Source organism: Caenorhabditis briggsae (genome assembly GCF_000004555.2).
Source record: "Caenorhabditis briggsae complete genome, chrIII, whole genome shotgun sequence".
Classification (NCBI taxonomy): Eukaryota; Metazoa; Nematoda; class Chromadorea; order Rhabditida; family Rhabditidae; genus Caenorhabditis; species Caenorhabditis briggsae.
Window position 1 is genome coordinate 3,308,640 of NC_013490.2, and position 11,850 is coordinate 3,320,489.

Sequence of the window (11,850 nt, forward strand, 5' to 3'; positions counted from 1 at the left end):
GGTTTCGATTTGTGTTTGCCGAGAGAAAATTTTCACCGAGAAGTGAAAATTGATCAAAATTGGTCAATTTGTGCGGAAAATTGTGTTTTTTAGGTCGCAAAATTAGAATTTTCAAGTTTCAAATTGCTTAAAATCGCTAAAATTCACCGGAAAAATCTGAAAAATCGGCCCAAAAAATTATCAAAATTTGAAAATAATAGTTTTTTGAATTTCGCGAAAAATGACTGAAAATTCGAAATTTATTAGGTTTAAAGTGTATTTTTACCTGAAAATTAGTGTTTTGTTCTCAAAAAAGTCGCAACACCGTCTGAGAACCAGAAAAATCAGCTCATAAAATCGAAAAAAATTTTTCGCCGAAAAATTACTGAAAATTCGGAATTTTTTAGGTTAACAGTGTATTTTTACCAGAAAATTCGTGTTTTTTCTCAAAAAGTCGAAAAAACAGCCTGTAAAACCAGAAAAATCTGCTCAAAATATCGAAAAAAATTTTCGCCAAAAAATGACTGAAAATTCGGATTTTTTGGTACAAAATGTGCATTTTTACCTGAAAATTCGTGTTTTTTCGGATTTTTCACCTAAGAACCGTCTTAAAACTCACAACAATCGCTGAAAATCGACGTTTTTTGCCCGAAAAACCGCAAAAATTAGGCCTAAAAATTTTATTTCAAAGGCGCACGGGAGGAAAATTGATATCGCGTCTCGCCACGAAAATAAGTTTTTACTGTAAATTTTTTAAAAAAATAGCAGTTTTCAGCCGATTTTCAGTTTTCAATAGCTTTCAAAAGTTTTCAAAACAGCAGAAAAATACAAAAAAGTTTTATGTTATCAGGAAAACGCTAATTTTTTCCAAATTTGTCTCAAAAATCAAAAAAATCACCCAAAAAATCAATTTCTGTCAAAGCAACATCTACCAAAAATGTCCATTGAGTTTCACCACGATTACCGTAATCAATGAAAAAGAAATCATTCATTTTTGAAGTTTTTCGAGTGTAAAATAGCTCAAAATAGGTCAATTTTCTCCGATTTTTCTCATTTTTTCAAGGAAATAAACTGAAAAATTTGTCTAATTTTCAATATTTTGCAGCACTGGACTCCCCGTCAGGCTCGACATCTCGCGCCGGCTCGTCGGTGTCGGCAACCGCGAGTCCGATGCATCGAAATACGACGTCGCAGCACGGTGGGCTGTTCGTTTCGGCGCCCGGAAAGATTATTTTGTTCGGAGAGCATGCTGTCGTTTATGGAAGGGTGGGTATTGTTGGAAATATGGCTGAAAAAATGCTTTTTTGAGCTAAAATTGAAAAATGGTCGGAGATTCGTGGAAAATGGCTCGAAAATCTTGAATTTTTGGCTCTAAAAACCCATTTTTTGAAGCTTAAAAGTGCAAAGTATGACCTGAAACAAGTTTAAAAATGTCAGAAAATCTATTTTTAAGGCCTAATTCCAAATTGGTCAGAAATTCATGAAAAATGGCTCAAAACTAACGATTTTTGTCTCAAAAACCGCCCAATTTCTTGTTCCAGACAGCCATCGCTGGCTCAATCGACCTGCGTACCTACGTCTCTCTGTACACCTCAGCCGACGGTCGTATCTATCTAAGTCTTCCTGACTTGGGTGTCGAGAAGACGTGGATGTTGAAGGATTTGTTAAAAGCGGCGGATCGTTTGGCTGCCGAGTACCCGATTGAGGAGGATCAACCGCCATCTCTTGAGATTTTGGTTCCAATCGCCAGGAAATTATCGGGATCGTGTGAGGATCAGTGCGGAGTGCAGCATTTGGCAATACTCGCGTTCTGGTATCTATTGCTCGGTGTTGCTCATCGTAAAAGGTACGGTTTGGCACTCTTTTTGAGCGTTTACTAAGGCGAATTTGCATTATTTTGAAGGGAATTCGTCCTAGAGCGAGTTTTCATCATTTTATCATTAATTCAAGCCAAGTTCTCTTCATTGTTCAATGGAGCGCACTTGCATCATTCTATCATCAAATCAAGCCAAGTACCTTCCATTTCTCTATGGAGCGCGCTTGCAAAATCTACAAAAAAAACACTAGGAATCGAAAATTAGCGTTAGAGCGAATTTACATCAAATAACATAAGCCCAGTATGCTCCATTCTCAATGGAGCGCACTGGCAAGGGTTACTGTAGGTATTTTGAAAATTTTGATTTTTTGAGTTTTAAAATTATTGTAGAATTTTAGAATTTTCGGAATTTTAGAAATTTTAGAATTTTAGGAATTTTTGAAATTTTTGAAATTTTTGAAATTTTTGAAATTTCGGAATTTTAGAATTTTAGAATTTCAAAATTTTCAGAATTTTTGGATTTCAGAATTTTGGATTTTCAGAATTAAAGAATTTTTTAGAATTTTAGAGTTTTAGAATTTTTGGAATTTTAGGAATTTTAGAATTTTAGGGTTTCAGAATTTTGGATTTTCAGAATTAAAGAATTTTTTAGAATTTTAGAATTTTAGAATTTTTGGAATTTTTGGAATTTTTGGAATTTTGGATTTTCAGAATTTTCGTATTTCAAAATTTGGGATTTTCAGAATTTTGGAATTTCAGAATTTTAGAATTTCAGGATTTTAATAAGCCAAGTTCTCTTCATTTCTCAATGAAGCGCACTTGCAAAAAATGAAGCGCACTTGCTTACTGTAATTGTTCGTCTCCTAAGTTCTTGTCTTTTGGCCGTTTAAATTTCAAAAACTCAAATTTTTGTGAATTTTGTGATTTTTTAGAATGTGCAACACACTCACTAACCTAACTCCGCCCCCTTTTTTTTGAATGATTTTCGATTTTTTCAATTAAAAAAGTAGAATGACAAGAGTGTAGTGTTGTGACAACCCACTTCTGTGATTCTGAAGACCCCCCAAAAAGTACCGCAATCCCTCTCTAATAGAATGGCACCCACCTTTTCAAGAGCTCAATTATCTCGATTTCCATCAAAGATATCAAAAATTTGTCAACTGATAAAGTGTGGGAAATTTTGAGCTCTACATTTTCCTGGTTGATAAACTTCTGATAACTACTCTAGCTTTTGAGATAAGACCTTTTCTGAAGATAGCAGAAAACGTAGTCTTGTGTAAAATCAAATTTCCTATCGATTGATATAAAAATCAGCGAATTTGAATCAAAATGGGCGGAGTTATTATCTCCGAAGTCATAACTCCGCCCATTTTGATCCATAATCACTGATTTTTGTACCGATCGATAGGGAACTTCATTTCCACTTGAACGGTATAAAAGGCAAAGGATTTAAATCAAAATGAGCGGAGTTAGGATCTGAAAATACTAAAATGCTCCAAACTCCGTCCATTTTGATTCAAAATCTATGATTTTTATACCAATCGAATTTAAACTTGATTTTCAACAAGGCTATTTTTTCTGCTATCTGCAGAAAATGTTTTATCTCAAAAGCTAGAATAGTTATCAAAAATGTATCAACTAGGAAAATGTAGAGCTCTAAATTTGGAACATTTTATCAGTTGACAGATTTTCGATATCTTTTATGGGAATTGAGAAAAAACCTGTAATAGATGGAACCCCACTCTGTCAATTTTGAGCTCAATTATCTCGTTTCCTGTGACAGATATCAGAAATCTGTCAACTGATAAAATATTGCTCATTTTATGAGAAACACTTTATCAGTTGATAGATTTTTGATATCTCTTATAGGAGCCGAGATATATGGGCTTAAAGTTGGCGGCTTGCCAAACCGGGTTTGGTTGCCCTTCTATTAGAGTAAATACGGTAGTAGAGCTTTCAAAAGGATATGCCATTCTATTAGAGAGTTGGATTACTGTAGCTGCATATTTTACCCCTTTTTTTTGGCGTGCCGCTCTCTTATTCGTTGTTACAGTGGTCTCGCCCGTCTCGCCCGCGGCCTCCCACCGCCCCCGCTTCCCGAAGGCCTCCACCGTACGAATCTGTCGGTGATGACGTCATCACGAGTCAACGATTCGGATAAATCAGAAGCGGAAATCGCTTTGAGCCTCCCTGTCCCTCCACTGACTCCACTTCCATCGCCAGGAGCTCAATCGACGGCTCCACCGGCGTTCCCCACGTCCACACCGACGCCTTCATCGACGCCAACGCCAGTGGCTGGCGGGAATTTGTTGCCGGGAGGAATCAGAGCTGATAGTCCGGCTGTTACACAGTGTGTAGTTTGTTCTCTCCTTGATTACTGAGAAATGTAGTCCTATACTCAAACTGCTCGGGCGGTCGGCTCTGCCGACCGCATAGCTCTCTACTTTGAGCTCAATTATCTCGCTTCCTTTGAAAGATATCGAAAATCTCTCAAATGATAACGGAATGCTCATAAAATGAGCAATGTTTTATCAGTTGACAAATTTTTGATATCGTTCAAAGGAGCCGAGATAAATTGGGCTCGAAATTGAGCTCATGAGTGTCACTCTCCTCTCTGTGTCTCTCACAAATCCATGCTATTTCTCTATATTTGAATTTGAAAAAAAAATAATTTTTGAGCCCTAAAAATCGATTTTTTCGAATTTTTTTCATGGAAGAATCGCGAAAGTTCGACATTTTTGGGTCCCACCACGAAAACTACAGTAACCCATTTTTTTTCTCAAAATAGGTCATGATTATACTCATTTTGAAGCTCTCAATAAGCTAAATTTAAAAATTCTGGAAATTTTGAATTTCAGCCGAAATTTCTCTTAAAAACCCAAAATTTGCTTAGAAATTTTCAAATTCCCGCCAAACCGGATTTTTGGCGGGAATTCGAATTTTTTGAAAACGATTTTTTAGGTTTTTTGGCTCTTCAATATTGGCTTAAAATCAAAAACTCACAAATTTTTGATTTTGGCTTGTTGAGAGCGTCAAAATGAGTATAATCATGACCTATTTTGAAATTTTTTGGATTACTGTAGTTTTCGTGGTGCGACCCAAAAATGAGCGAATTTAGCCGAATCTGGGCGTGTTTATACGCATTTTGAAGGTCTTGAAATGACAAATTTGAATTTTTTGGTTTTAAACAGTTCTTTAAAAAATCTGAAATTTCAAAAAAATCTATAATTCTGAAAATTCCAGAATTTTTTTTTTCAAAAATCCGATTTTTTTCAATGAAAAATTGAGATTTTTGAGCTCAAAAAATTGAATTTTCACCTAAAAATAGCGGATTTTCGAGAGACGCAGAGAAGCAAGGATTACTGTAGTTTTAAAAAATTATGAATGTTGTGCTTTTTGTGCTATGTGCAATGAAGTGATAGTGATAAAAAAGCATGGAGTTTCTCTTTCATTTTTCGCTATTCTTCAATTTTTTTTTTGAAAACTACAAAAAACGAAAAAATTGGTCATTTTTAAGGTCAAAAAGTGGGCTTTTTGGGTCAAAATTGACCGAAAATTTTGAAAAATTGGAGATTTTTAGGGTCAAAAACTGGATTATTCTGCAAAAATTGACCGAAAAATTGATGATTTTTAGGTCAAAAATGGACTTTTTATGCCAAAATTGACCAGAAAATTGAGAAAAAAATTTATATTTTTTCACTCCTTCCCCCCTCCTTCTTCTCTATTTTTAACCTATTTTTTCTAATTTTTCTTATTTCCCAAAATTCAAATTTTTTGCAGAGACTTGCTTGCGGTCAAAGCGACCGTCCGTTTCAAGCTGCCAAGTTGTGTGGGATTGGGCTCATCTGGAGCGTATTGTGTATGCATTGCCACGTCACTTCTCCAGACGGCTGGACTCATTCCGCCGCCGAGTATTGTGGTGAGTAGGTAGTACTGTAGTTTTTTGTCTAAAAAATCAAAAAATTGAGACAATCTAGAATGCTGAAAAATCTGAAAATCCGAAAAAAAAAGAAATCTGAAATCTGAAAATCTTGGAAATTCTTAAATTTGTGGGATTATGAGCAGTGTGTCCTTTCGACACGACTCCGAGAAATTTCTAAAAAAATTTTCGAGACGAATTCATCTTGCAGTGGTGGCCTAACTTTTGCAAATTTGGATTTCTAGGCCACCACTTCAAAATGACCTAGAAAACACACCAGGGTCATGTTTGGGCATTTTTAGGCCATTTTGAAGTGGTGGCCTAGAAAACCCACTTTGCAAAAGTTAGGCCACCACTTTGAAATGACCTAGAACACGCACCAGGGCATTTTTTAGAAATTTTGAAAATCGGAAGTCTGCATTTTTTTGAATTTTGAAATTTGGAAATAAGCAGAAGTCTGTCTGTCCCGGAGTGTGTCCGGATGTCCCTTGGCCACTTGTAAAGGCTTAGAAAACGCTAAAACTAGGCCATCTAACTGCTAGGAGCTCATAGGCTATATGGCCTAGAAAACTCACGTGGACTAGAAAAGACTCGGAAAATGGATTTCTAGTCCATATAATCCTAATGGTCTAGGAATCGCGAAAACTCGGCCACCTATCATGGCCTAGAAAACGCTAAAACTAGGCCATTAGGATTATATGTCAAAACTAGGCCACCTATGATGGCCTAGAAAATGCGAAATCGGCCATATCTAACGCCACGTTCTTATGGGTTAAATGGTCTAAAAAAAACTCTGAAAACGAATTCTCGGCCATCTAATCTTAATGGTCTAAAATCGTTGACCAGATTCTGTGGCCGAGAAAACCCAGGTGGACTAGGAACCCCTAAGAAGGAATTCTAGGCCATGCAAACCCTAATGACCTGGAAAATCAAAAAACTCGGCCACCTAACATGGCCTAGAAAATCCAAAATTCCCTCAAAAATCCGCAATTTGCAGGCCGACGAAACGGGAAACCTGACATGGGAAGAGGAGCATTTGGATATGATTCGAAAGTGGGCGACGGCCGCCGAATCCCTTATCCATGGACGTGCATCGGGTCTAGACGCTGCTGTCTGCACTTTTGGTACGTCTTTTTTCCTTTTTTTACCTAGATTTTCGATTTTTGGCCTTATTTTTCACCTAAAAATTGATTTTTTTGCCTAAAAATGGGTCAAAATTGACGGCGGCGGGTGCCCGGGTGTGTCTTTTTTTTTCAAATAAATTCTAAAAATTCTTTTTTTTTAATCTAACAAAAAACATCTCGGTTTTTAGCTATTTTAGCTAGCATGTGTCAAATTCGCTCCATCGAACTCCATTTTCTCATTAGAGCGCACTTGCATATTAACCCTAGACCCTTTCTCCCTCTGTTCTCCCCTCTCTAGATCTCTCTAACCCCAATCAATCAATCTACAGTAACCCGATTATCCAAAAATTGCTAATTTATTGTGTGCAGTGTCTCTCTCTCTCTCTTCGTGTCCCCCCACCTACCGTAACCCCATCCCGGGCGCCCCGCCCCCTCCTCTCTCAACGTCTTCATCTTTGGAATTCAACGTCTTCTGAATTCATTCCAGGCAGCCACTATCGTGATTACGGATATCAGAGTTTTACGCATCTCGGTCATGTCGGATGCTATGGTAATTGCTCATTGCTCAGCCTTAATTCGTCTTCTTCTTCTTCTTCTTCTTCGTTTGTTTTCTCTGTCCACTCTCTCTCCTTTTTGCGTGGTCCCTCTCTCTATCTGTCTGTCCGTCTGTCTGTCCAAACGTCCGGATGTCCCACGTTCTTCTCTAATCGTCTTGAGATGCTGCTTGTGTATAACCGCTTCTGTGTGTCTGATACGGCCGAAGGTTTTGGGAAGCATGGCCTAGAAAAGCAAGTGCTAGGCTACGGGGTGCTTGCTGGCCTAGAAATTGTCAAACTCGGCCATATCTAAGCCCCATCACCTTATAAGCCTAATGGCCTAGAAAACGCTCAAATTCGGCCAGCTATGATGGCTTAGAAAACTCCGAACTTTGGCCATCGAACCCTAAAGCGCTCAATGGCCTAGAAATTTTCAAAACTAGGCCACGTCTAACCCCATTACCTGACAGGCTTAATGGATGGCCTAGAAAATGCCAAAACTCGGCCACTTTTCATGGCCTAGAAAAGTTACAAAATTCGGCCATCTGTCACGGCCTAGAAAACACCCGAATTCAGTCACCTACCATGGCCTAGAAAATGACAGAATTCGGCAAGCTTTTGTGGTCTAGAAATCTCTAATAAGGAATTCTAGGTCATCGAACCTTGATGACCTAGAAATCCCAAAAGCTCGGCCAGCTCACATGGCCTAGAAAATGGCCAAACTGGGTCACCTAGTCCTATGGCCTAGAAATCCACGTGGCCTAAAAAACTCTAAAAGGGAATTCTAGGCTATCTGAGTAGAATGGCCTAGAAAACGCTAAAACTAGGCCATATCTAACCCCATAAGCTTATAGGTTTCAATGGCCTAGAAACCTTCGATTTGAAAATTCTAGGCCAGGAATTGAAAAAATGCGAAATTTCCCCCGAAAAAAAGGCACCGCCCGCCGCCTCACCCCATTTTTTTTTCTTCAAAAATTAACACTTTTTTCTCCTCCTCTCTTTAATTTTTTCAGTTTTTTTTCTCCAATTTTCCGTTTTTGGACCCAAAAAAACCCAATTTTTTTTGAAATTTTCAGGCATGTAGGCATGTAGAATAGTGTGATTTTTTTCCTATTTTTATGTATGTAAACCTAGAAAATCCAAAAATTACGATTTTTCTTACAGGAGGAGTCGCCAGCTTCAAGCCAGGACACCGAATTGAGCACTTGAAGAAGTGAGTTTTTTTGGGGCTGGAAATTGGCTGAAAATGAGCCAAAATGTGTCTGAAAAACATAAAAAAGAGGCTGAAAATTGACTCAAATTTTCACTGAAAAAGTCTCGAAACTTTTGACGATTTTTTGACTGAAAATGCCTAGAAAAATAGAAAAATAATGCCTGAAAATTGGCTATAAAAAGGCACTTTTAATGCTGAAAATTGGCTGAAAATGAGCCAAAATCGTCAAAAAATGACTGAGATTTCTCGAAATTTGACTTTAAAACCGCAAAAAATCGACCATAAGAAGCTGAAAATTGGCTGAAAACTCTCGAAAATTCTTTTTCGATTTTTGACCATAAATGACCCAAAAAATCGATTTTTTGAAAAAAATAACAAATGATCGACCGAAAAGGCTGTAAAATCCGAAAATCAAGCTGAAAATTGGCTGAAATTAGACTAAAAATTCTCTAAAAATCGTCGAAAACCCATAGAAAGGCGATTTTTTGAGAAAAATAACAAATGATCGACTGAAAAAGTCTAAAAAATCCAAAAAAAGACTGAAAATTGGTTGAAAATGAGCTGGAATCGTCATATGTTGAACCTGAAAATGGTTGAAATTTGTCTGAATTAATGGAAAATTCTCGAAATTCGGAGATTTTAGACTGAAAATGACACAAAAATCGAGCGAAAAAAATCTACAGTATCCCCAAATTGCTCATTTTCAGTCTCCCGGACCTCCGTGTTATTCTGGTGAATTCGAAAGTGGAACGAAATACGGCTCGAATGGTCCAAACAGTCAAAGAGCGACTGAAAAATTCCCAGAAGTGACTGATGCGATGTTCGGATCGATTGATGCCATCTCGTTGGAAGCCGCCAAAATTCTACATCGTCCGTTGTTGGAGGAGAATGGAGGAGGCGATGTTCAGGTGAGAGATTTTTAGTTGGAGATGGCTGAAATTGATCTAAATTGCGCTGAAAAAAAGCTGAAAATAGCCGAAAATTGGTCTGACACCGTCAAAAATGGACTGAAAATGACCTCGAAATCCTTAAAAATCACCCCTCAATTTTCATTTTTTAATTGCTCAGCATCTATCGGATTACTGTAGCTCGGATCATCGGAAACACTAGACTAGAGTCGTTCCTTCATCAGAATCACTGCTCATCCTCTAGATTCAGAATTCCATTTGGAGTTCCTGTAGTTGATGATGAGGATCATCCTGTATCTTGGGTTACTGTAGCTGAGATCTCCAATTTCATTAATTTCTCGAGGATTCCATCAAGCTTTACAGTATCCTTGATTACCATATCCTTGATTACTGTAGCCACAGGCTCGTCCTGGCATTTGGTGTCACCTAGTCTAAAAATGGCGGCAAAATTCAAAGAATTCGAAAAAGTCCAATTTCTGAAAGCTGAGCAATCGAGAAAAAAATTTGAAAAACAATTAACTTAAATACGCTGAAAATGGCCTGAAATGGCTCAGATTTTTAAAGCTGAGCAATCATTATTTTCTATAATTTTTTGCAGGAAAACGGTTTGGGACCATTCGGCGGCAGCAGTATGGTCGAACAGGACCATCACTCTCTTCAGGTAATCCATCGATTTTCCAGAATTTTTAGCGTTTTTTTTCATTTTTTCTCTCTAAAATTTTCAGTTTTTTCTTCTCAATTTTTTCTTATATTTCCTAATATTTTCGAAATTTTTTCTTCTTCAAATTTTCAGAAAATATGCTTCTTGTGAAGTGCAAAAAGTGGCGCATTTTTATGATTTTTTTTTGAGTTTTCTCGCCCCCAAAATGTTAAGCCCCGCCCCCTTTTGACTAGGTCACCTCTCTCTCTCTCTCTCTCTCTCGGGGCAAGAAGAGTTGTTTTCTAGCCAACACGCACCGGATCCGTCCGCTCATCGTCACTATCGTCGTACGTGGGCGGTGGGAAGCGCAACTCATCGGCATCGGTGATCTCGGCGACGTCGGAGAAGGGAGGAGAGCAATCGGATACGTTCAGCAAGCTTAATGTGAGTGAAAACACCCTCTAGGTTGCTTAGAAAGGTCGAAAATGGGCTGAAAATGGGCTAAAAATGAGCCGAAAAACCGAAAATGGACCTGAAATTGCCTCTAAATATATATCGAGAACGGGCTAATAAAGACCAAAAATTGCCAGCAGGGAGCCGAAAATTGGCCAAAAATAAACCAAAAGAAAATGGCTTGAAAATGATCAAAAACGGGATGAAAAGGAGCTAAAAATGAGCCAAAAATTGACTTAGAATTGGCCGAAAACGTACCTTGTCATAGCTCTTAGTTTAGGGTCAACATTTTTGGACCAACCAAATTGGATACGGTAGAACTGATTGGGATACTGTAGCTCGGCTATGGGCAAAGTTAGAAAGCGCCAAAGACGGTTTTTGACTTGTAACTTTGCTCATAGACAAGGTACAGTACTCCAGCTAGTATCATATGCTAGCGGACTTCGAGAACTACAAAATTATATTTATTGAAATACTGTAGCTTGTCTATGAGCAATAGGTCAAAACCTATAGGTCAAAAACCTCTGGTAGTTTTTGACCTGTAACTTTGCTCATAGGCAAGCTACAGTAATCCATGCAGTATCATTTTGTAGCCCTTGTTGAGTTCTACCGTATCCCACTTTAGATGGTTGAGAAATACTGAATTTGAAAGAAAATATGGAGTTTTGAAATCTGGAAATGTTTTGAAGTCTGAAATTCTAAGCCCATTGTTTGGTCCATTTTTGGCTCATTTTCGATCCATTTTCGGTCCGCTTCGACCCTTTTTCAATTAGAAGGGTACCCTTGTATTAGAGAGTGTTTCTTACGGTATTCAACTTCAAACAAGCAACGAAAAAATATTCATGAGCTTCGAAAATGTGTTTTTCTTAAAGTTTATGCATGGATTTTTTGGTTTTTTCCTATTTTTAAATATCCCCAAAAATGCGTTTTTTTTAAATTTGCTTATCGACTTTTTTCGTTGTTTTTTTTTTGCTTGTTTCCTGCAATTCCAAATTTCCAGAATTGAAAAAAAATCTGGATTTTCAGAATTTCGATATTCGTGATTAAGGCTTCCATTCGGTCGGGAAATTTAGCCGACCGACCGACCCCGCCGACCGACAGCCGACCGATTTCGTACCTTTGCGCATAAAAACACGAATTTTTGCGTACGAAGCACTTTATTTTACGACAAACGAGGCTTTCAGTGAGTAGTAGTTTGTCGTAAAATACAATGCAGCGTATGCAAACACGTTACGCGCAAATGCACGGGTACCGAGCTCGAA

The 11,850-nt window shown here is 37.8% G+C and overlaps 1 protein-coding gene across 1 annotated transcript in view; it reads left to right on the forward strand.

The window, feature by feature from the left end:
* Window positions 1–11,850, forward strand: part of Cbr-mvk-1 — a gene marked incomplete at both ends in the record, with an annotated part of 16,666 nt that overhangs the window by 2,026 nt on the left and 2,790 nt on the right. Inside the window, 10 exons of the mRNA XM_045243541.1 lie at window positions 1,085–1,245; window positions 1,521–1,825; window positions 3,849–4,145; window positions 5,576–5,714; window positions 6,712–6,838; window positions 7,326–7,388; window positions 8,539–8,587; window positions 9,231–9,495; window positions 10,094–10,156; window positions 10,442–10,579. Coding sequence (XP_045097253.1) covers window positions 1,085–1,245; window positions 1,521–1,825; window positions 3,849–4,145; window positions 5,576–5,714; window positions 6,712–6,838; window positions 7,326–7,388; window positions 8,539–8,587; window positions 9,231–9,495; window positions 10,094–10,156; window positions 10,442–10,579 — 1,607 coding nt within the window. The remainder of the gene's footprint in view (window positions 1–1,084; window positions 1,246–1,520; window positions 1,826–3,848; window positions 4,146–5,575; window positions 5,715–6,711; window positions 6,839–7,325; window positions 7,389–8,538; window positions 8,588–9,230; window positions 9,496–10,093; window positions 10,157–10,441; window positions 10,580–11,850) is intronic.